At 37.4% G+C, this 26,153-nt stretch overlaps 1 protein-coding gene across 6 annotated transcripts in view; it reads right to left on the bottom strand.

Annotated features, from left to right (window-relative positions):
- Positions 1-26,153, bottom strand: part of MECOM (MDS1 and EVI1 complex locus) — a 345,813-nt gene that overhangs the window by 31,172 nt on the left and 288,488 nt on the right. For 4 of the 6 annotated variants that reach the window (XM_087440062.1, XM_087440060.1, XM_087440061.1 and 1 more), the window contains 5 exons: positions 18,497-18,599; positions 14,798-15,014; positions 9,281-9,428; positions 7,863-8,019; positions 2,160-3,516 (listed from right to left, as the gene is read on the bottom strand). In XM_087440062.1, the coding sequence (XP_087296188.1) occupies positions 2,160-3,516; positions 7,863-8,019; positions 9,281-9,428; positions 14,798-15,014; positions 18,497-18,599 (1,982 nt within the window). The remainder of the gene's footprint in view (positions 1-2,159; positions 3,517-7,862; positions 8,020-9,280; positions 9,429-14,797; positions 15,015-18,496; positions 18,600-26,153) is intronic. The other 2 variants (XM_087440063.1, XM_087440064.1) reach the window with 1 other exon arrangement.

The raw sequence follows: 26,153 nt of genomic DNA, 5'->3' as shown, positions 1-26,153 counted from the left end.
GAGTCACGAAGTCAGAGGCATTGGTCACAAATTTGTATCTTTCCATTTCAGATGTAGGCAAGAATGCTTGGTGATTTTGAAATTATGAGGACAGGGTTCATTTTGAAAATTAAAGTCATTTTCTACCAAGAAGGTGTTCCCCCAAACATTCATTATATTTCTTCCATATTTGCCAATGACGGCAGGAGAGTTTCTAAGCATACTATACGCCCTGCTGGCCACTCTTTGAGGTACAGGCATCTTCTTTTAGATGCCACCGCTGATAAACAGGGCAGGCGAAAGAGGGTGGTGGGAAGAGGATGAGGAACTTTGCGAAGATAAGGAGAGACATATAAAACTTATCTACGTATCCCTTCTGCTTTAGAAATGTTTGTCATTCTATTTTCTATTAAGCATACAGGAAATGACAAAACGGACTGAATTAATTTCTTTTACCAACTGTTGGTAATTTTCCTTTAAAAACTGTTGAATAAGAACACTTCTAAAATAGAGTCAAAATGAATAAAAACAGCTAGCACTTCTTGAAATTTTATATATGTATGTTTTGCATACACTATTTCACTTATTGAAATAGGTGCTCTTATACCCATTTTATGCATGGAAAAAAAAACATTTAAGACATGGGAAAGCTGAGATCTCAACCCAGGTCATACTCTAAAACTGAGGTTAAGGTCTTTCATGAGTTTGGTAAATTGACAAGCCTAGGGCCTTAATTGAGACTGAAATACCAATGAGAAGATACAGATTAGAGTAAGCAAGAGGAAGGTTAGGAAGGGATGGAGAAGAGTGTAATGGGTATGTGGAGGAATTGAAACTGGTTGCCATTGAGAGGGTCTAAGAAATAAAGTGAGAAATTATCTTCACAAAGGACTGAGATATATCAGAATTGGAAATACAATCTTACTGGCAATGTGTAACATACAATCTACATACAAAATATGGAATATCTGTTTTCCCTTCTCTAGTAATGGGACTGCCACAGAAATTAAGATATAATAATTAAAAAAAAAAAAAAAAGTGCCCAAGCATGGTACTGACGGCTCTGAGATATTTTTGTATTGTCCTTTTTTATTCCTCTTGTCATGTTCCAATGGAGGCAGCCCTTCACATACTGGCAACGTTTCTTGGGTAATGTATTATAGATAGCATAGGTAGAAAAAGAGTTTGAGTGAAAAGAATTTGCAGCTCTAGTATCTATTCAGTAATAAGAACTCAGTAAATGTTGTTGATTGAAGGAACAGCACAAAACTGTCTCTTCATAAAAGAGAACAAGGCAAAAATAGGCAAATACTCCCATCTTAAATAAGTCCAATAAAAATTTATCTACATATTCCGTTAATTCCTGACAATGTTCAAGATTTGAATAAGAAAGTAAATGTGAAAATGCTTGGCAATACTTCAAATACAGAATAAGCATTATTATTGTTATTCATACTTTTTAAAGAAAATTAGTATTAAAAAACTAGATCATCCTGAGTAGTCAAATGAGTGTCACAGAAGACTGTCTGGGAGGCTTTTTATTAAGCATACATGTTTCCCCCAAAAAATTTTTGGATGCATCAAAGGAAACTGGTAAATGAAGGTATTAAACAGAGGTATGTTTTCAAAGCCCATCATTCACATTATATACAAAACATTTTTGTGATTAATATTTCATTTATTCGTGGCCCCTAAGAGATTTATTTAGAAACAGACTATGACCAGTACTTATTAAGGATATGTTGGTAGGTTAACAAAGAGTAAACTCTTGCTGTTATATGTCCCATCTCATTCCAAATAACCTGACCCATTTTAAGTACCCACACATTTTTGCATTAATCCTTCAGAAGCCTCATTCTTCCGCCACTTGACAACTTGCTTTAAATATGGCTTTCCCATTTTTTCCACTTAAAAAAAAAATGTGTTTAAAAATAAATTTATTGTCAAGGGAAAGAACTCTGTGGGCCTATTCCAAAACCCCAAATTCAGAGACATCCAAAAATAAGTCCAAACCTAATGAGTCGACTTTCTGAATAAAAAATGAATTCACTAGATCAAACGACTTTACTCTCTGCTTTACAATGGTAATAAAAAAGGTTTGTCAAAAGCTGCAACTTTATAGTGTAAAAACCACCTCTCCTACACACGTCCACATTTCATTGTCTCCCATCCACCCTTACCTGTAAATAGGGTCCATAAAGAAAGGAGTGGGTCTAGCATGCTGCAAAGAACCATCGGACGCGGGTCTTGGTTCAAGGTTGCTTCCTTTCTTTTCCCCAAACACATGGTTTTTTCGAGGCTCAGTTAGCTTTGTCCCACTGGCTCTACTCCTACTGCCCATACTTAGATCCAGTGGCTGGTCTTGGCTTGCGGCAGGCGTCACTGGAGGCTTGGAGGGTACTGGAGTCAAGGGCTTCTCATCCTTTCGCTTAGTGGTGAGATCAAAGGGAGACTCAGAGCTTCCCTTCTGCAGTTTCTTTACTTCACTTGGTGATTGGGGTTCCATTTTCAAAGGTAACGCTCTCAAGTCTCTATCAGGAAATGGGTACATTGATTGAGAGAATGCTGGAAAAAATGGGAGGGGAAACATGGAAGGGTAAGGTAAAGCTCCAACTTTTTTGTCTTGCAGCCCCACCAGTCCTGTTGAACCAAAGTATTTTTCAGCAATAGAAGCAATAGCCTTTATAGAATCATTGACAGCTCCTGACACCGCAGACTGCTCCTCTAAAGATGGTGAGAAAATGGAATGATTGCTGTATTCTTTCTTATTATGTATTGAAGCCAGATTCTGAAGAGGGCTTACTTTGTCTTTGAACATTTTACCATTTTCTTTAAATTTCTCTTTATCACTTTCAATGTCACTTTCCAGATCAGAGCCCGAGGTTGTTTCCAGGTCACTGCCACTTGGCGTACTGACATCATCAAGGTCACTACTCTCTGACTGGTCACTGATTTTCTCAAGGGGCCTCTCTTCAGAGGACCTCTCGGGCTGGAGCTCCACTGGCTTATTGTCCCCTACAGGTGGGTGTTTAGATAGTGCCTTCAAAATATCCTGTGTAGCTGGCAGTATCTGAGGATGTGTCATGAGGGGACTTTGACTTTTGTTTGTCTGTTCAGTACTTGATAGTCCTTTAACAGGAGAACTAGCAGGTATCAAAGGAGGCCTGTGGTACAAGCCGGAAGGAAACAGACCAGGGAAGCTAAAAGAAAATCCAGGAGCTGTTGGAAAGGTAAGACCAGCAGGATGCCTATTGGCGCCAAAATAGTCAGCAAGGCCCGGGTTGGCATGACTCATATTAACCATGGACGTTTTATCCATAGCTGGGGTTCCAGGAAGTGAAATGCCTTGGCCAAAAAATCCACCTGCCGCAAAATGGTTCTTGCCCTCACAAAACCTCCTGTGTTTATTTAAGGAAGACGTAGTGCTGAACATTTGTCCACAGTCTTTGCACTTGATTTGGGTTCTGCAATCAGCATGCATGCGCTTATGACGACAAAGGTTTGAAAACTGAGTATAGGATTTATGGCAGACCTCACCTGTGTGCAAACAACAAAAAAGAATCTCAGGCTTTATGGCAATTGCTTCTGAATTTAGCAAGTATCACAATTGGTTTACCCAAAATTTCAATTAGGAAGCTAGGAAAAGATGTTGGAGGCACCAATCTAGGTGCTCCAAACACAGAAAACCCCATTTCACTAGATCCAAAGCAAGGCATCCAACCTGACAAATGTCTTGAAGCAGCACAAATAATCATATATATATATATATCTCTATATATAAATATTTTGTCATCCCCACTGCATCACATTTGTGTATTTAAATATTTATAAGAAAGTCAAATTCCAGCATGCATTGATTTCCCACCCAATTACCACTCTAATAGAATCTTCAAAATTAAACTCTTAAGGTGTACTAAACACGAAACATAACGGAACCCCTTTAAAATTTTAGACCATTTAAAGAATTCTATATTGTAGGCATCAAAACAAAATAAAACAGCCTTTCCTTCAACCAGAAACTTCACCTTTATTCCCTCTCCCCTTGGGGAAAAAGCCTGTGACTGCTCTACCATTATTTAATTTGTATTATATCATATGCTCTCATCATTCACACATCAAAGCCACACAACAATGCACATTGTGTATTCTGAGACATTTTTAACAATCATTTTCATGATTTGAGAAAGACTGACATAATTTACAATGGCGCTATTTTAAGCCTGCAAAGGAAACTAAATTGAATGTAGCCCATCCTGCATTGCTGGTTCCCATGAACTATGATCACGTCCTCTGACTTCCCCTCACACCAGTGGTTGTGCTAACCTTCCTGCATTTATGAAACCCCCGTCCTTGGGAAACATGTCCACTTGTTGTCATATCTTCACCGGTTATCTCAGGGCTTGACTTCTGTGTGGTATGGCCAACTATGGTAAGCAGGGAAAAGAGCTCTGAATGCTCTAATCCAGAAAGAACACAGCAGTGGGTGCGGCTGGGAAATAACCCTCTTCTCCGAGAATTTGCCAAAAAAAGTAGAACATCTTCCTCCTAACATATGTATGATCAGATCTAAATATATTTTACCACCAAACTCCTTAACCCTTAAGAATTCCTCTGCTAGGTGAGAATCCCACTCAATTCACAGTCCAGCAGGATTACAGTATCCATTTCCTAAGCACCACATTTTTTATTTTACTTTAGGAACGATGAGTCCACTTTAGGTGTGAGCTTACTTTAATACTCCTGTGCATGTTTAATACATGCAGAAACATGATATGCCTTGTTGGTAATTGTTAAAAGAAATTCATATAAAAAATTAATTTGAAGACAAAAATGCAACATTTGTTGCTTTCATGTGATGATTGCCTTTAAGTGGAGAATGGTTGAGCTCCTAAGTTAAAGCAATAATAATTAAAAAGAAAATTTATTGAAAGATTTTATAGATCTTCAGTCACACAAAACTCACCCAGAATTTGGATTATCCCACACACCACCAAACAGGAAGTACCAAGTGATTCCACGTCTATTTTACTACTAATGATTAAAATGCATTACTACATAGATCAGTGTGCTTAGTAAGGTTAAAGGACCTTTCAACTGTGAGATGATTCATAACCTTACAGAGGCTGTAACGTGTGTTAATCAGAAGAGAAGATGTGAGTGACTTCTTTTCAAATTATTCTACTGGAATATATTGACCAGAGTCTGCTTTAAAAGTATACACTAGTTAACCATATAAAATAAATATACATACTATTCAAATTCTTTGATACACTAATTAAAACAATATGATGTAGAGGGTAGAAACATGATCCTTTCACTAGTTACACTAATTCAGCTATGAGCAATAACAAGAAATAGTAAACAAAATGTTGGAATTAAAAAGTGCACAGATTAAGAAAGCGACACCTCTCCTCTGGGCATTAAAAGGCATTGAGAAAATGTCTTGACAGGTATTCAACTAAGGTGTTGGTTTTTAAAAGGTCTGCAAATTTTGGCAAAGAGGTGTTCTCCATACACTTCATTCTTATGGCTGGATGGATTTAAGAAAATCAAGAGGGTCTCCATGTTCAAGTAACAAAAGGTGCATTTGACTCTCCTGGTTGCACCTTCGGTTACACGGAGGAGCGGTGTCTGTGTCAGGTCTGAGAACATAGAATCTGGATGTTTCCTTGGGCAGAGGCTTTGTTTTTCTCACTTGAAGGCCTGGTCTGGCCCACTGCAAACCACCAGGCCTCCAGGTAAACGGCTCAACTGATGTTGAAGTCCATACTCTACTGTAATTTTCTCGGTAATAAGAAATTAGTCAGCAGTTAACATTGCATTTTTCTACTTATTAAACAAATTAAGAGGTATTTTGAATATATTCAGCCTATTAGAGCATGTGGTTTCTATTTGGAAAGGCTGGAGGTTTCTGTAAAGGCAGTGAGTAATTACCTTAGCGCTGGTGACTTTGGGCTCAAGCTTGGCGGTACACTGTAACAAGAGACAGTTGCCATAAACACACCAGTGGGGGTAAATCGTGGTGTGTGGCCTTCTGGTGAGAAACAGATATCAACTCTAGGTGAACCTCCTCCACTCCAAAGTCTCCACACTAACTTCTCTTTTGTTCTGAAATTACACAGCTATTATTCATAATTACCCCATGGTTCTCTGTCAGATTTTAAATTTGAAGAATGCCATCTGCTATTTAAATTTACCAATAATTACTGCAAATACATTCATGGGAAATGGTTTGCGCAATCTGATTGAAAAAGGACACCCTATAACACTTTAAAGAGACACACTTGACTTCAACACAATTAAAATTCCAGATCCCAAAACCTTAGATGATAGGAATCTATATTTTCTGACTTTTATTTTAAATAATAGAGAAAGCATTAAATGGGTGATCATAATTCATTGTGGTCTATTCCACTCTTTTTTCCACCAAAATATAATAAATTTATCAAAATTTATTTCTGAGAAATCAGGAATTATTTGTGCCTGTAGCACTTGCAAGTACATTTTTAGAGCATTACGACCTTAGACTCGGGAATGCCTTTTTGGGACAAGAAGTCTAAAATTCTATTGTATCTTTTATTTCCCATGACTTTCAAAAGAGCTTCCCCAAGGGAGACTAGAGCACCCTTTTGTTTATCTGCTAGTCCTCTTCAAGTCCACCCAGGGAACAGAAGAACATCCGAGCAAAACAGGACTCTACTGTAGGCTGGAAAGGGAAAGAAAAGCTCTCTTGGTGCTTGGCAGCACAAAAGAAGGCTGTGTCAAGGCAAAAAGGAGGAGGGTCAGTCTCTGGCACCTCTGTGTTGGCACTGAAAATTAGGTTTTTCCATCAGGTCCTGTAGTAGTGTCTCATATACCTACTACAAACCATCGAGTATTTGTCAGAAACACTGTCTTGTAAGGGTTCCCAAGTCAGAGGTTTTGCCAACTATTGAGTATGCTTCAACCAGTTCTATGATTATCTGGATCCAAGATCAGTCTTGAAGTTTGTAGCACAACTCAATGAGTCACTGTGTTTATATGCCCAGCCGAGCAATGGATCAAAAGAAGTCCAGAGTCGTTGCCCAGATGGACTGAGAACAACTGATTTTCCTCATGAGAGATTTCAGCACAACACAGAGAATAGGGGTGGGAGGACAGAAGAAGCAGCAAATGAGGGCTGAGTTATACTTTATTGGAAGTGTGTTGCTAAAGTGCTCTGCACGGGGACATTCCAAGTAGGTGGTCAGCTTGGATGCCTCCTGAAAACACACCGCCTGTAAACTTGCTTTAGTGCAGTGGGTTGTAGAAGCAGCACGTCCAGCATCAAAGTGAACATGTTCTGCTTTTCAAGTAACTGAGAACTACCTATCCGCAGCCTGTGATCTGCAACAACAGGGACATTAAAGGGCGTTTTATTCCCCTCTCTCTCCCCACACATACACTCACACACGTACGCATAGAGCCATAAGCCTCCTTGCCAGGTGGGGTTCTTCCAGCTCTGTCTGATCCAGAACAGGTTTTTATCACTTCATCGTGTTTAGTGGTATCTGCTATTTGCTGTTTCATAAAGCCATGAACGTTTTCAGTGTGAAACAAATCTGTTTGTCTCTATTAAATCCTACAACCTGGGAAGGCTTCCCTTTCATTATTTAATGACTTCTCTTTTCTCTACCTGTTATTGATTTCATCTAAAAGAAAACACCCCAGGGATCATAGACAAAATACCATGGATCTGGTTATAAAAGATTTTCTTGTAATAGACAATAGCCCCACTGGATTGGACCACAAATAGCTAATGTGGAGGCCCCCCTAACGGCCCTGCGTGGCCAGTCTCCTGATCACAGTGCCTTTTGGACGAGAGACAGATGCAGGAAGGAGGGGCTGGAGTGTTAAAAACTTACAGATAAAGGGCTTCACACTGCTGTGGATGTGCTTGTGCTGTTTGAGGCCCGACGAAGTGGCAAACGTTTTGCCACACTCCGGGCAAGCGTGGGCCCGGGCACCAACGTGCTGAGAGCGAATGTGCCGCTGGAGGTTGCTAGGGTCCGTGAAAACCTGCTAGGAAATGAGTACTGATTAATCAAGAAACTTAATGCAAGGACAAGAGAAAGAAGACCAGGAGCAACTCAAGAAGGAATTTTATTTGTTTTGTTTTTGTTTATTTTTTTTCCCCAAGGACCAAAAGAAAGTCATATTTCCAAAGTGTGAGCTTCTCTATGGTAGGGACTGTGAATTATTCAGCTCTATATCCTTAGCACAAAGTGTCCATTGGTATCAGTTGAACAAAATAGTTGATGGCTTTATTAGACTATATTCAAGGCCTTTTTGATCTCATTTAGAGTGACTAGAGTTGAATAATAAAATGCCAGCCATGACATTATTAAAACCAGTGTGTTATTTCTATCCTTTAAACAAAGACACACTATGTACAAAATGGGGGGATTTGAGCTAAAGTATCCAAAATCTATTCATGGAATTCCCCTAAGGGTTAAATTCTAACACTGTGTTTCAGTAAGTTATCATTAAGCTAAAATCATTCTTTCGGACATTGTACTAAAAGAAAAAGAAAGAAAAAGCCACTCACACATCTGGGAGCAAAAACATCTCTAAAGATAATTTCAGATGTCACAATTTCCACTGGCATTAGAAAAGATATTCAAATGCAATATAAAGTTTTTGAAAATAGAAATCAACTTTCATGACACCAGGACATCTTTTAGTTAATTGAGAAACATGAAAATTAAATAATGAGAATTACTGTTCCCATAGTTCACAGTAATGGTTAAAGTTGAGTATTTTCATTGGACACTACAGCACACTGGCCACTAAGACACTACACTTTTAATTAGAACCAAATCATGATTTATGTTGGGGACTTGGTTGGAAAAATCTGCAAATGTAGAAGTCTCCCATTCTTTCTGAATAGGCATTCAGAAACTTTATGTGACTTCCTCACAAATTGCTATTAAAAGAAATTAGTAATGTGCATTGGATGAAATTTTCATTCTCCATAAGGCTATAAAACAACCCCACGCTGGCAAGCCAGTAGCAGAACCAGGAATTTACCAAGGATGTCTGACACCTAGTTCTGGAACTCACCATTAAGCCTCACTTCCGCCCTTACGAAAATAAAAGGATACCCACTAAGTGTTTTTATACACTGTACTAATGCCTGTTAGCATACAACACTCAGTCTACTTTTCTCAAGATATTTATAGTTTCCCCTCTTAAGGCTTGTTTTTATATATCATAGCAAGTGATGGATTAAGAGAGAGCAGGATGACAGAGAGAGGCCAAGTAGTCTACAAATTCACTGTACCTTGGCACAGTTCTCACATTCATAGTGCTTTCCACTGTCATGTGACATCTGGTGGCGAATTAAATTGGACTTCCAGTTAAATGCCTTGGGACACTGATCGCACTTGTATTCCCTCTCTTCAGTATGTGACAACATGTGTTTCTCTAGGCTGTTAAGAGAACAATTGATTTAATAAGACATGGTGACAAAGAAAACATTCATAAACAGAACGTCATTTTATTACTAATCCAACTGACAATTAGAGAAATAAGAAGGAAAAAGAGTGGAGGTGAGAAGGAAGAAAGAGAAGAAACAGGCTTGCAACAGACAAAAGTACATTTCATGTTTCCCAGACTGTGTCTCTCACTAACACAGAGAAGTGCCCCTGTTGTTAGAATATAAATCTGATACAGCTAGCAGGGATTTGTTGCCAATTTAGGGGCATGATAAACAAACTAGCTATTTGTCCAGTCCTAGATTCACCACACAATTCTAACAGCAACGAGCATTGGTAATACACACTTAATCCAAACACAAACACCCAAATAGAAAATGTTAAGAAAATGCTTAAGAACACGCACGCAGATATTCTACCTAATGTATACAACCTTAAGATTCAAAAAAGTACTTTTGGGGGCTGGCCTGGTGGCATAGCGGTTAGGTTCGCATACTCTGCTTTGGCGGCCCAGGGTCGCGGGTTCAAATTCCAGGTGCAGACCAACACACCTCTCATCAAGCCATGCTGTGGCAGCATCCCACATACAAAATAGAGGAAGATGGGCATGGATGTTAGCTCAGAGCCAATCTTCCTCAGCAAAAAAAGAGGAAGATTGACAACAGGTGTTAGCTCAGGGCCAATCTTCTTCACCAAAAAGCAAAAAAGTACTTTTGTTTCAAGCTATATCACCATATGAGAACATGAGAGAGTAAGCTGTAAGCTAACCATTCAATAAGCGACTTCTGAATATAACCCTGGGATGGATGAATGGAAGGTCGGGCAGACGGATTGATGAATGGATACATGTGTGTATAGATATAGAAGTAGTATAGATATCGATAGAAATATTATATATATACAATCTATGAATTAAGGAGGAAAGAAAAGTGTATGATAAGGGGATTCACTATTAAAGCTCCTCAAAAGAAAGACATGGTTAAAAGACTCTCACAAGCATAGTTTCTCTATGTTTTAAAGCTTAGAATATTTTTCCTTCTCAAACGTTTCCGTTTTCTGAAATTTGTATATGAAATCTGCATGAATATAAAGAAAAGCAAAGATTATAGATAACAGATTACTGTGATATTCACAAGATTCTGCAACATTTTTGTTAATTAAATACACACACATAACACACTAAGATACTGATCCCAAATAAAGTAACCAGAGCTCTTTGGAGAAATAGCCTGTTTCAGATTTGAAGCATAAAATACACAAGATGGGCCTTGAACATCTTATAACGGCAAAAAGCAAGAAAGTCATAGATCATGTCAAAAGAATTAGGGTGCCAACCTGAAGAAACACCCACTGGCCAAAGATGGCAAAATTGAAGCATCAATGAGAATAATCATCTCATCTTTTAACAATAATGATGTTCAAAAGCACACAAACAGAAACTCACAGGTCATCCTTGGAAGATGCTTAAAAGCAAATATTATTCTGAAAACTAGTAACTAAAGGGACAAACTCATGCAACATGTCCTGCCTTTTCTGTATAAACTATGCTTTAGAGTGAGCAAATAAACAATGAGGAGAAGTTTCTCTGCATAGAATTAATCCAGATAATACATAATGAAAGGATGATAGAATTAGAATACATTCATTTTTCAGCCCCTAAAGAATTAATAAATCTAAGCAATCCATTATGTGCCTCCTGATGGAAATAAACGATACCATCAATGAGGGATTCTTCCTAAAACACTGAACCTCAATCTGATTAAGGCTTGGGATCTAACTATGAGGTTGTAGGAAATAGAGAGAAGGGAGAAAGATGTTAAACAACACCAAGGGAATATAATCAGCAGAATCCAGACTGGAGGAAATGCTACAGGAAAAACCACTCAGTTTCTTCTCTATACAAATTGAAATGAGAGAGGGGAGAGTTACTGACTTTGACTGGGGAAACCTGTAAATTAGAAGAGATATAAGAGGCATGTCAGCCAATCACAATGATGGACCTTATTTTGATCTTAATTCAAACAAAAAACTCTAAAAATCATGAGATAACTGGGGGAATTTGAACACTGACTGAATACTTGATAATAGTAAGGAATCATCATTTTTAAAGTGTAGTGTCGAACTTATATTTTAAAATGTCCTTACTTTAGATTTGTTTCAAAGAATCCAAAACAAGTATAGCTGAGATAAGATTGACTTTGTGTGATAATTATTGAAGCTGAGTATATGGGGGTTGATTACAACATCCTCTCTAGTTTTGCATATATTTGAAACTTTCCATATAAAAAGGTATTTTTTAAAAAAAACTACCAAGCCTGCAAGCACTTTTTCTTTTCCATGTTTCATTTTTCTGTGAGATGAACACTCTAAATTTGAGTATCAAGTGAGATCTCTGTGCGCCTAGAATATATTATCCAGTGGTTGTGTAGACTGTGTGCATGGGAGGGTGTGTGAAAAGAAAGGAGTGCCCTTTCTTACACTGTGGTAAACTAGAAATACCTTTCCCACACTTTTTCTCCTTTTCAGCTTCCTCCCTACAATTCTATTCATACTGGCACATGAACTTACTTTTCCTGCCCTATGAGTCAGTCCAGTTGGTAATACTATTCTATTTGAGCACAAATGGCGATATCTCTGCGAACAAAAGGTACCAGGAGAGAACAGGTGTGTGGAGTCACAAGAATGGCCCTATCTTTATCTACAATATGTAATCCTCTGTTTGTTACACAAATTGAAATGTTAATAAGGGAGTTAAGAGAGAGATATCAACAACTGCAGTTAACATTGAACTAAGTCAGGGACATCCTCCAAAATCATTGTACAGATTGCTATTCTCATTGTCGTCCTTCACAACCCATAAAGGCATGCCATTTGATGACATATACTATATTCTAATATATGTCAAATCATAAACCCTGAAATCCAGTGGTTAAGATTGGCCTATGCATTGAGTCTTATTCCTGTCTCCTAACACCAAGGGTATGATATAGTTTTAAGAGTATAGCACGTGGAACATAGAGGGGAGAAAGATAGCAAAGCAAGGGGAATTTTCTTTTCTTTGCTTCTGCTAATCTAGAATAAAATCCATATTGTTCCAAGGAATTATCAGCTATCAACTAATCAGTGATAGAAAGAATAAAAAGCCAAATGCTTCTCACAAAAGCAAATGTGCCTTGTTTTCACAAACATAGAAGCAATCCAGTCAGTCATTAGTGAGACTTCACTTTTCATAGAAATTTATCCCAATTTATAGAGCTTTGCTTAGCCAAGCCAAAAGTTCTGGGTTCTTCCCATCTTTTACATATCAACCATTGTTTCTTGCCCTCTTTTTCTTGGGGGCAGGGGTGTATTTTTTTCTCAACATTTTACATAAAAGATACAGAACAGAATAATACGTCATGTCAAGAAAGGATTTTTCATTTATTTAAAGTATAAAGCAACAATATAGGATTCGATAGAGTGGAAAATATTTGGGGAATGTAGGTTCTGCACATGGCTAAATTTTATATAACCAAAAATACCACTTGGATGATCAACATCAGGTTGCATAGTGACATGCTATATCGATCTGGCTGAGCTACTGAAAGTGAGTTCTGAGGGTTCATCCAAAGCCAGATAATTAGCTTTCCTGATTGTTTTCCACTGAATGTTTGACTGAAGGAACTAAACCAACAGTTGGTTTTGGCATTAGGTAGGGTTGACTCAGGCTTAATCTCACAGCGAGTAAGAGTAAGAAGCTTTCTCCACCTAAGTGTAGCTATACACTTCTAGTAGGAAGTAAGAATTACATTTTAGTGTTCAGTCTGTCAACTTTTGTTTTGTAATGCTGTCCACTATTTTTGATAACAAAATTAAAGGAAATAAACTTACTCTCTGGCATCAGAGAGATTGCTTTACAGTATAAATACTTACCCAGTGGTAATTATTAGCTTCCTTTTGTTTTTTAATTTGGGCACAATTATATCTAGGAGACATGCTGTAACTTTTTGAATACAAATCCATGTTTTACCAAACATATATAACAGATTTATTCTCTATGCAGATTTATAATTAAGTAGTAAAGAGTTTAAAGGGTACTGGGAAAGCCCTCTTAGTCCCCAGTAATAATATTCTCTCTAATAGCTAAATTAGGCCTGAATTTTCAAAGCTAGAGACATATTCTTTTGACTCAGTCTCCTCAAGGAATGGGTTATATTTGATGCTCTTTTAGTCATTTACACAATAAAATGAATGACTACTATATGAAATCCTTTCCTATAAGAGGCATAACTAGGAGAAGAGGGTGCAGGGCAATCAATAGAGGTGGAAGGAGAGGGAGGAAGAGGAGGCACTGAAGAAAGAAAGGAAACCAAAGGGTAAACTGGGATAGGTGGAGTGTGCAAGGCAAACTGTGAGTAATTCACACTCTGAGTAAGGCCAGTTGATACCCATTTAAATACAATGATGTTATGTTCAGTTGAAATTCTCATTATAGGTTCCCCAAGGATCATTTCCAGATTTGAAAGCAAAGTAATGAATACAATTATTAAAAATGTTTGTGAATCAAGGCAAAAACCATCACGTGGAAACAAACCCATAAAAAAAAACCTCTTGGCTGGTTACATACTTCTCTGATCTGAAAGACCATTTTGTAGCATAATTATCAATATAGTTTTCAAATAGTAGAAGTATTTAAGTATTTAATAGAAGTAAAAATTGTTCTTGAATTAAATTCAAAGGGCTATAAAAAGTTAATATATCACTGAAATATGATTTTCATTTTGTTAAACATAAGTACTAAAGAATTATTTCATTTAGACCATGTTTATATTTTCCCTTATAGGAAATTCAACATTTTCTCCACGGAGCATGCTTCTCTTATTCTTTTATATACGCGCAGTTTAGATAGATAGTTGAAATTAAATCCTTGGGTTACACGGATCTATCAAAAGACTATTTATCTGTCATTAAGTGAGTACCAGAACCAGTCTTTTTTTTATCATATAACTGTTTCTAGAGGCAGCTTTACTCTTTGGCAGAATATTACTTTAATTAGCATCATTGTTATTCTAGCACTCTTGATTCTTCCTCTAGGTCATATTTTACCATAACATTAAGATTTCAGTCGCCAACAACACTACTGAAACAATAACAAACATTATTTTCCATCTGGCATCAAAATAACTAATTCCAACTTCATTGTAAATATTTTACAGATGAAGAATTCCCAGGGAAAAAGGATTTCTGAACATGTCACTAACACACTTGTCAGGTTCATTGCAGTTCCAAATTTCCCATCTGCATAAATTCTGAAAATTCAGCATAACAACATTTTCTTGCAGAGTAAATAAACACATTTTACAGTGCAACATGCCATTTCTAACCTTTGCAAATCAGGAAAAACTTGGTCACATTCCTTACACTCCTGGATTGCATGTATCTCTCGGAGATCATTTTCACCTTCGAGTTTTTGTTGAAAGTCCTCTTCCACCATTGAAAACGCTGAGTGAGGGGTACTGCACGGGAACTTTTGATGATCTGCTAGTTCAGCCTTGGACTCAAAGAGCTGGTCACAGTCCTCACAGCGATATTGCCGTTCTTCTGTGAAAATAATTCAGGTGTTACTAGGACGGGACGATCAGGAAGTGCCACCACAAGCCAGCAGGTCTTACTGAGTTACGGAAGACATAACAGAAACTATTTGGTTGCCATTTCCACTACTTCAGTTTAACATGGATTAGAAATAACATATGTAAAGAAGCCAGGACAGAGCCTAGAACAAGAACATAAGTGATTACTGTGGCTACAGTACAGCCTTCTTATCAGATAAAACTTTATAACTAAACCCTTCCAGGGTTTAATAGTCACAGGATATTAAAAGTAATAATGACTACTTACTGAGCACCATCTATTTCCTCAACCCTGTGCATGGATTATTGATGTTCCTTAAAACCTGATTATGAGGAATTGTATGTCAGATTTTTATCCCAGTTTTCAGACAAGGGTATCAAAGCTCAGAGAACCAGTAACCAGTCAGAGATTATGGGGCTAAGTGGTTGTGCCAGGATTTGAACCCATCTCCACCCCATAACTTTCTCACTCTGCCATGTTACCTGGAGGGTACATGGGACATGGAGTTCCTACCTGAGCCATGCTTAGGCCTGGTTAATATCAGTAACCTTGGAAATGCGTTAACATTTATCATTACTCATAATGGGAGATAGGATGTTTTTAATACCTTTCTAGCCTAATTTATGTTACGCTGGGGTCAGTGCTAATTGACATGGCTTTGTTAAATAGCAAAGGTATCATGAATTTGTACTTAAATCAGTAAGATAAATAAATGGTAATAGTGGAGACTAGAAATAACAAGCTTACACCGTGTTAGGTGGTAAATGGTATTGTTCCTATTCTTTCCATTTGAATAGCTTTTAGCCGGCGCATGAGGCCACACTACGCACAGATCACACAGAGACAACCACAGAAGTCTTGAAAACACCTCACAATGCTGAAAGATACCCAGGGCAACAACATGATACGTAATCCGTTGTAGAGACTTACAGCCAGGACCTATAGCCAGTTGTTCACTGACTGAGTGTTTTTGAGGGAATATTTTAGTCATCGACCAAATGCTAGGCATTAGGGAATGAATATATAAGGAACTCAAGAGGATACACATGTGAACAGAGTGTGATATATTTTATGACAGATGCATGCATAGGACCTCTGGGAGCCCAGAGGAATGTGCCTAATCCATCTAATCTGAGGGAAGAGGGTTCAGAAAAGGCTTTGTAATGAGTAAGAATCAGCCAGGTGAAGTGGGATGAGGGAGGACGTTTCAGGCAGCGGGAACAGCATGGAGCAATGGTGAAGGTAAGAAAGAACAAGGCAGGCTGATGGAAAGGCAAAGCTATAGTCAAGTATGACAGGTTTACAGGGTGAGCACAGGGGAGGAGTAGGAAATGAAGTTAGAGAGGGTAGCAGGTCACTAGGGGCTTTTTAGGTCCATGCTAAGAAGGGAAGAGAAAGCCGCTGAAAGTTGGAAAGCCCGCTGCCGCTCGAGAAGCCAAGCAGAGGGGTCAAACGGGACACTGCTGCTGTAATCCACATAAGGTACTGTGTGAGTGTAAACCACATCAACAGCAGAGGGGCCAGAACGGTAGAAAAACTACTATGTCGAGTCAATAGGGTTTACCAACTTTGGACGCAGAGGGAGGGGGAGGCATTCTAAAATAAATCACCTCAGCTCTAAAGGCAGTTTTCTCAACGACACTAACTAGGCAATGAAAACGTTGCCTGTTACACTATTAGTCTGTTACACTATTCACATATTTAAGACCTAAATTTAGCATCTCAGCCAGCGGTGTGAACACAAACAGAACTTCCAGGCCACTTAATACATGGAAAAGGCCTAGGTTTTAGAGACAGCAAGACCTTGGTTTGAATGCTGACTCTACCACTTTCTAGCCACATGGTCTTAGCCAATTTACTTAGCCTTATGTAGCCTCCGCTTCCCTATCTGTATAATGGAAAAATTCCCTTCTTACAGGTTTGATCTACGTGTAAAAGGTTAAATGAGACAATAAATGGAGAGCCTATAATATCCAGCATATAGTAGGTGTGCAATGCATGTTCTTATTTTCTCTTCCATAAGAAACATTAAATCCTAGAAGTATAAAATATAAATAACCATTTAAACATATAAACATTATATATATCATATATGGTATATGTATGGATATAGATATGGATCTGACACATTGGAAAGGAAAAGCAACTGATGAGTTCAAGAGTGTTTAAAGGCAGGTAATTTATAAATGATAGCCCTAAAAGAAGAACAGTCACTTCTATTTAGGCTTTTTAGAATATTAAACTAATCATTTTTATTGCACAAAAATAACTGAAAATCTTTTTAGATCTAACATTCACTAATGAAAGATGCCTTGCACCAGAGAAAGCCCAAATGACATTTGTTATCATCTAAGCACTCCCCGCTATCAAAGAGCCCTTTCCCACTGGGTCAGATGCCCCATTCAGGCTCAAACTCTACCAGGCTAGTTGAGAACTCTAGGTTTCTAAAGCCATTTGCTTGTCAGATTTCTAAAAAGAAAACAATTTCCAAAAGGCTCCCCCAAATACAACTGGTATAATCTACAAAGAGGCAGAATGTAGCTCAGCCAAAAGAAAAAACGTTCAAGTAAAGAGCCAGCCAATAGTGGTAGCTTCCTTCGCAGGAGCTATGGAAGCAGAGGCTGAGGTTCCCCCATTTGGAAGGGCCAGGCAGATGGGAGATGGCGTGATCCCCACCTCTCAAGTAAGTCAGGATGGATAACCCATCCCAGTGTCCTTCCAACTACAAAACACTCCAAAGACACCTCTAGATTATGTTGACTCAAATCACATTATATTAGGAGAAAGAAATAGGAAAGAGAAAGAAAAAAGTATTAAATTCTCATCCCAATGATACACATCATTACAAGTAAAATCTTCCCTTTATCTTACCTGAACATGTATCACTAGGAATTATAATTCTTTTTGATCCCCCCTTCATTTGATTTAAAATAAGTCTCTGGCAAATAAAAATTCCTCTGGCCCCAAAATTTCCTCATCTGTGCTTTTCTCACAATCCCCATCCTCCCAACCCCCTCCCATATAGTCATGCTGGCTAGGATTTTACTGAAGTAGAAACACTTTTCCCAGTAATAGAACACTGGATGGGAGAACACCCACTACAGTCATGGAAGCCCAAAACCGAGCTCCCTGGAAAGACTTTCACCTATAGTGAAAGGATTCTCACCATAGTCTAAGGCATTGAAAAAGGTTTAACTATGTGACGCCTCAGTCCAAATATTCAAAATTCCTTTGACCTCCACTTCAGGGAAGACCTCTGCTTACTTGAGCTTCACCTCATATTAGCCAGATACCAAACCAAGAAAACAGCTGTTTCAAAAGAAGAAATTTGTTAAAACTGACATTGAATAGCCGGGGAAACTAACAGATGCCAAGTGTGATGGTCCGTTTTGGACGCTCCATCACAGTCTCCAAATGAGGGCGAGGAGGATGGTGGCATAAGCGGTACTGACCGTGGATATCCGGCGCCATAGTTTCATGGGGATAGTCTTCACTCTTCATGAACAGCAGGAGCTCCTCTCCCGGTGCAATGTCTGCGACTACTCTATAAAATATCTTCAGAACACAAAGAAAGGGTGGGGTGGGAAAGAGAGAGAGAGGTGAATACCAAGACAAGGCAAGATAACACTAAGGTATCTGTACATTTTCTCACACCGTAACAAAAATATTCCTTTTTATTTTTTTCAAAGAATTATGACTTCCTATTTTATATACTGAAAATTAGCCCCCAGATGATACATGGAAAGCTGTGACTTTCATGCCAATTCACAAATCTTTTCCAAATCCTACTTCACAAATCAAATTTTCTTAATGCAAGGCTTGCTGTGTCACATATACCCTGTGTAATGTTTAACAAAGAGCTCTCCCTTCTCTGAAGTCTTCACTCGAGTGAACCACACACATACTCACGGAGTTGAATGTGTTTTGCATTCTCCAGCAGTGGCTGAGCTAAGGGTGGCGGGGGCACAATTACCCCCTTGAGCATGTTCTCAAAAGTAGCACCTTCTCAACAAGGTGTTTTTAAAATAATAGGTTGGAAGGACATGACAGAAAGAATCATGACAGCAAGATCTGTAGAGAACAGAATCAAAGGAGCGTATTTTGTTTTTTAAAAACTTAATCCCTCTCTCACCAATCAGAAGTGGTACACCCAGATCCAGGACATGCCCTCATGCCCCAGCTCCTGATTCCACTCCTTGAAAGCAGGCATTATGCCTTTAATTGATTCATTTACAGGGGTTTGGGGGTGGTGATTATTCTCCTTGCTTTCTAGCAAAATGCCAAAGAGAGGAAGGATTTAATAAATCCATTAATGACTAACTAAAAAGCGTTGGGGCAAGTGTGGAAAGAACCCTGACCTATAATTTCCAAGAGCTGCCTACCTTTCCCCTAACTAGCTCTGTGACCTTAGGCAAGTCATTGCCCAATTTACTTTCCCAGGCTTCAGAGGTTTTTTCATTTACAAAAGCATTTAATTCGCAGTAAATACAAATATCAAATCATTTATGTTATACACCTGAAACTAATATAATGTTACGTCAATTATATCTGAATTAAAAAAACATTTAATCATGAAAATATTTAAGGTGCTTATTCATTTTACCATACAAATGTTCTTAGTTTTTAATTTTATTCTGAGATTATTAAACAACAATTCTGTAACCAGATAGAGGCTATGGAAGAAAGAATGAAGTTATATAATTAACAGGTGAAAAGGAGACCAATTACACTCACTCACACACAAAAATAATACCACCAAAAGCAACAACAAAACTAGGGATTCGATTCTGCTCAGTCTCAATCCAACAAGGAGAAAAATCACATAACACAAACTAAGACATGGGAAGAATATATTTTTAGAAGACATTGCTTTAACTATGGTTTCTTGCAGGACTATTTGATATTTCAAACTGAGAAAAGTTGAGTAAATTACTGTCTTATAAGATCAACAGAAATGAGCATAACTTTAATTGTATTTATCTATTTGCTTATCTTTCAAAAAGCAGAAGACATTAAACATAAGTACGTGCCCCTTTATTCCAGTAGGTGGCTCTAAAGTCCAATTGTTTATTTTTCTACCAAAAAACCAGAGCACAAAATTGTGCTAAATTCAAAAAATAACTCAATGAAGAGTATTTTCTGGTTAGTTTCTTTCCTGGCGAAATGAAATCACTTTTTTCATTCAGCAGTAATTTAACCATGTGAAGTTGGTTTATAAAAAATAAAGCCAACATAAAATGTTGCTATGTTATAACACAACCTAAGATTCTTTATATCTATCCATAGATAGAATTAGACTACCTTAGGAAAATTACTCCTTGTTACGTGCTATTTCCTATAAAAACCAGTGAATTTAGAGTTTGTATCTAATTAACCCTAACCTTCACATTTTCCCCTCTTTGGAAGTACACTGAGAGAAACAGTTCTGCTCAAAAGTTACCAGACTAAAAAAAAAACATAGTGTGCATTTGCTTTTTTCCCCTAAACCTTTCAGTTAAATGCTTGTAAGCACCCTGTTTCATTCTGGAGTTCTATTTCCCCTTAGAAAACAATGGACTTCTCTCAACAGTTTGAATCACCTCTTTTTTTGGCATCTCTCAAAGGTTTAACTTATTAGCTTCCTTTCCAACAACATGTTGACATTTGAATTGTGACATATTAGAACTTTTTGGTGGCTTCTCGGAAATAGTGAGGTTAAAGAGACAATACCCTGCAAGACCGTAAAACAGTGCAATTGTCTCTTTTGGGGAATGCTGCGTAGACACGCATGCCAGATCGTTTTAAGAAAGTATCATGATATCATTATTTCTTTGCGGTCCATTATTAATCATGTCGCCTTTAATTCCATTTTAGATTTACTCCATCCAATGTGAATAGTCCAAGAAACAAAAGAAAATGATGGATACACTGTAACTATACATTATAAAGACAATTCTCTTTGCCAGGACATAGATCACTACCGTAATTTCCCTTTAAGTGTCCAGATTGTCATGTGAAGAATATTGAGCGCATAAAAAGTAAAAGACACAGAAGAGTGTTGATGTTGGTTTTATTTACTGGAGGTAAAAGGTGACATTCCAGGCCATGAAAGGCAAGGCAAAGCAGAGTGGGTTTTAACTTCAGGGTGTTCTTTTCGATTTTAAGCGAATTTTTATGGTGCTCATGAAACTGAGGTTTGAAAAGAACTGGCAAGCGCCAAACGTAATGAGGGCAGATTCTGGGCATGCTTCCCCATATAGCAGTAAGAATGTGCCTCGAAGGCCCATCTACCACACCCTCACAAATCTAGGGTTTTTTCAAGGTGTTGCTACCACTTGCGATCTTCATTATATCTCATCTCTTAGGATCTTAGAGAGACTTAACTAAAATTATGTTTTTCCTCCTATAATTACAATGGCCCAAAAGTATGATTTAAATATTTGAATCCAGAGATGTCTACATATAAAGTTAGTTCAAGTTCTAGCAATAATAATATACCAGCAGGCGTTTGAGAAGTGAGAGGAGTAGTTTAAATAAAACATAATGACAATTTGTTGCCTCAAAATAAGTGTGGGGGAATGATGGAATGTAATCTTGGAGGAATCAAGCCTGTCAGAAAATTAGATATCACATCTATGCTTTAATGTTATAAAATAGATCTTTCAGCAAATAAAAATACAATAAAGAACAGAAGTGATTTATGCAGATTTTCTTGTAGGTTTGTATATTAAGTAGGCTTGACCACATTTATAAAAATACAGTAATAACATCTTTAAAATCGGTATATTCTTAAAATCTCAGCTATATCGCAGTCCTGTGAATCACACGTCATCTGAGTTATGTACCAGAAGCAGAGGCACTGCTAACATAACCTCCCTGGTTTTTGTGTTGGAGAAACATGGAAGGAAATCAATTACTCTCTTAAATTCCATAAAAGAGTTAACAGGTCTCCTCTCCCATCAGGGGTTTATGGAAAAAGTTATCTGGATCCAAAATAAAAATTCCCTGGATCTGGGATTTTGTGATGAATTCAACTCAAGTTTATAAAGAGGGGCTCAAAATGCTCGAACACTTAGAAAGTAAGTTTGAATTGATACAAAACGGTTGTTGATTTATTATTTTTCTACGTCTCTCTCAGATTGCTCTATTAGAAGAAAAAGACTCAATTCCTCCCAATATAAGGTGAAAGATAAGAGGAATGGGGCTTTATAATATAAGAAAATATGATTATATGGAAATTCCATTTTTTAAAAAGTCATGATAAACACTTTAAAACTGTGTTAAATCCTCTAGAGTTTTCTATTTGGTAGCTAATACCAAATTTCAGAAGTACCACATGATACGGACATGACTTAACACTCCATACATCTGAAACTTCAAAGTTGAGGTGGTCTTTTCATTCTATCGTACAAAAATTTAATTTCCCAGTATCTTGCTGGACTCTTTTTATTTTTTCAGAAAGCCATATTTCTATCTCTGTAAGTATGATATTATATTTGGATCTCTGGATACTTCAATTTATAAATTAAGAATAAATATTTATAGTAAATATTTTAATAACAAATCCTTTTGTATTCTTTTATTTTTTTAATTTGCTAAAATAGCACACTAGTGAAATTTTTGAATATGTTTTTCCAATTCTAAATCATTAAGATATTTGAAAATAAAAATAGAAATTCAAATTCATTACTTGAAAACAAGAATGGAAATCTCCCAAAATTGTTCACTGGATTACTACTGTTGAAATTCACAATTTAAGGCATAAATATAATTATACATGTATATAGTAATTACTCTACACAAAATTATTATACTTAATTTATTTTAATCAAACCTTGAAACCAGTTCCGAATGCCAAAAAAATATCCATTCAGTTAATACCACAAGGCCAAACTGGGAATAAAAGGCAGTGGTGATATGGATTTGATTTTAATAAATTTTAGACTTCCAAAAGGTATATTTTCATATGATGTTATACATAAATATATATATGCTTGTATATTGTATATATTTATATGTGACATATAAATGTGGCAAAGTATACGTTTGGGGAAATTTTAAAATTTACATAATATATTAGCAATCTCATATTTTATAATTAATATAAATAAATGTTTAAGGGCATATGATTAATTTTAACCATATATCATATAATTTATATGTAATTAAATATTATATATTGTATATTGTATGTAATATATATGTTATACATAATTATATGTTATGTATAGTTGGAATTGGAATTAATCATATTGCATTAAATATTCATTTTCTTTTGTTATTTAAGCCCAAGAGGACAGCCACTAAAGAGAGCGTGGACACTTATTCCCATTCTGATAGGAAAGTTAACAGGCTATAAAAGACTTCCAGACTAATTCTGTTTTATACTGTCAGGGCCTGTGTTCAACCTAATCCTTTGTCAAATTGATGATGCTACCATTTGTATTTATAAATGGTAATAAAGTGGGTTCTTGTTTATTACCCTATAAAATAGAAAAATCTAGAATCCGTCAGACCAGGCTTGCTGTCTACTTGGCTATGCTCGGATCGATTTAAAGTATTATGTTTGCACTACTGAAACAGAAGAAAAATTCAGTGCGCAAGGGGGAAAACAAAAAAGAAAGAAAATACATCATTTACTTTTAAAAAGATGAACAAGGCCTCATTGTTATGAATCCCCGTTTATTTTTCCTGGTGAAGCACTGGAAGTTTCATTTATGCTTAATAGACTGCATTTGGCATGTCTAAAAATGACAGAAGTGTGAATTATGAATGGCCTTCAACCTATCCAGGAAGTTGTAATAATTGAAATAATAGAGAAATGTACTCCCTGCAAAATCTGTACTGAGAGACAACTTTTTCAGACTATTGCTGTCTTTTCACTTTGAAGCTGACAGTTGATTTCTTCCTCTCCCAGCTCCCAACATTCAGCCTGAACGCTTTGTTTTCTACAGCTTCACTCAATCTAGCACTCAGAGGACTGGGAAAAGCTGAATGGAACCTTAACATTTGGAGGGTGCGTGGAAGGAGGGTAGCTGACAGTTTGCCTATGTGAACAAAGTCAACATTTGATATGAACACATCTGTCAGTCTTGGTGCTGCAGAGAGGTGACATCAAGTCCATGGAGACAATGTGTGCATATGTGCTGGCTTTAGGAAACACAGCCTGGACCCCTGCGCTACCCCCAGCAATGTGGGAAACCCCAACTCAGGAGAGCAGGAGAGACATCAAGTTTTTAGCCTATGGAAGAAAGACCCTGTTATACCTTCTAAGCCTAATTAGTAAGAGATAACGAGACGTGTCTTACAGCAGACAGAGATTGATGATAGAAAGTAAAGATATTTGTCCAACAGAATAAAAGCTTTATCATGGCCAAGCTTTGCCAAAGCAAACCAACCTTAACTTCCTTAGTTTTTCCAAAGAGATGGTATCCTGTATTTGTCTTTAGGGTGACAGTCTAAAGACTAGAAAATATTAATTGAGAAATATCAGGTACTGTCTTGCTACATCTGCTTCCAAAATGAAAAACAGGTATCCACTGGGTATTTTCAGGACACAAATATTAATGGAGGAGAAGTGTTTCCTCCTACGTTTTTATCTCTTCGTTAATAACACGAAGAGAAAGCCACGTACAATTTATGGGATGAAACAAAACAGAGAGAATTGACTGTTGGTTCTAGTTTGCATAAACAGAGCAAGTGGTAAAGTCCACATATTACTATACCTGGAGCCTAGGTAGTATCCAGCCTAGAAGCCTTGCAAGTTGTCCCTTTAAGTAATCTCTCTCTCTCTACAGACCCCACAAGAAATATCCATTAGCCACCTGTCTTTAATGTGGCCATTTCAACTGATCCTATGAAAACTGATCATTCTGAACAGTTTCAGAGTGTTTGGGAAGAGTTCCATCATTACATGATGAGGAAGCTAAAGGTCCTCTTTGGGTTTTTCACTAGGCTGGTGGCTTTTCTTGCGTTCTTGACCAATACATTTTTCTCCTTGATGGCTTGTAATGCATTTTGACGACTATTCTCGTGGAGCCATTCCAGAAATAGCTGGAGTCTAGTATGAGTGTGATGCTTTGAGATCTTCCTGAGTGAAAGGTGTTATATACATACAAACACCGATTACTTAAAATGTGCACAGAATACTTCAGTCATCCTCTGTTTCCACTTATGTGGTCTGTGAGTCTTAATAAAATTCCTAGTCTGTGTAGTGTTATGACAGTGTTGTGTCCTGGGCATTATTACACGGGGGAAGCTTTTTTGGGGGAGGGGTGCTGTTTGTTTTACCATGTAAATATCAAATGGCAAACTGTGTCTGAGCCAGTTTCATCTTCGGGTGAAGGAAGTAACTTATCAGCCAGACAACATCCCCCCAAAGTCAGCTTAGGCACCGATCACAAAGCCAGCCTCTGGGCATTGCCAGCTGGCATTCATCTTAAAACAGCAGAGCATAACTTTGGTATAAAAGTGGAACTTGACTTAAAAGCAAAGCAAAGAAAATGCCCAAAGCCAATAGTAATTTTAACATCAAAAGAGGTCATAGAAAATGTGGGCAGAAATCCTTGTAAAGGAAGAGCAAATTAACAAATTACCTGACAGTTGATGCAAATGTTTTTAAAAAGTGGAAAGAGGCTAACAAGTTACATTTTGCTTTTTACACAGCTGATCTTCCCTGTTTGCACAAATCACATTAACTGAATGATGCAGGAAAACATATCTTTTTCCTCAGTAAAAAGCCAAAGACAATAACTTGATAATTGAGCCCATTATAAGCTTGCAATAATAATACTGTTCTAGTGTCACAGCAGTCTGACAGAACCACTGACGTGGACCTGAGGAGAGGGAGAGCGGGTGTGCCAATTCAGCCATGAACGTCCTGGAAGCAGTTAAAACTTTATAAGGTAAAGCACAAACGAGAACAATGTCTGTTCCAAGTGAAAACACTGTAGAATCTTGCTGCTGTTCATTAACCACAAGAGAGCTGGCAGAATCCCCTAAGTGAATTCTGACCTTGTATTCTCTGAGGGGCGCTCATTCTTCTATATCTTATTTCTTCAAAATATACATCAGGCCTTCGATAATCTCGTATCGACACATTTCTTTTTATTCAGAGTGAACAGCAGACTT

This window comes from Ceratotherium simum, chromosome 15, assembly GCF_057802395.1.
Source record: "Ceratotherium simum simum isolate JZ-2026a chromosome 15, ASM5780239v1, whole genome shotgun sequence".
Lineage (NCBI taxonomy): Eukaryota > Metazoa > Chordata > Mammalia > Perissodactyla > Rhinocerotidae > Ceratotherium > Ceratotherium simum.
This window is presented reverse-complemented; position numbering and strand designations above follow the sequence as displayed.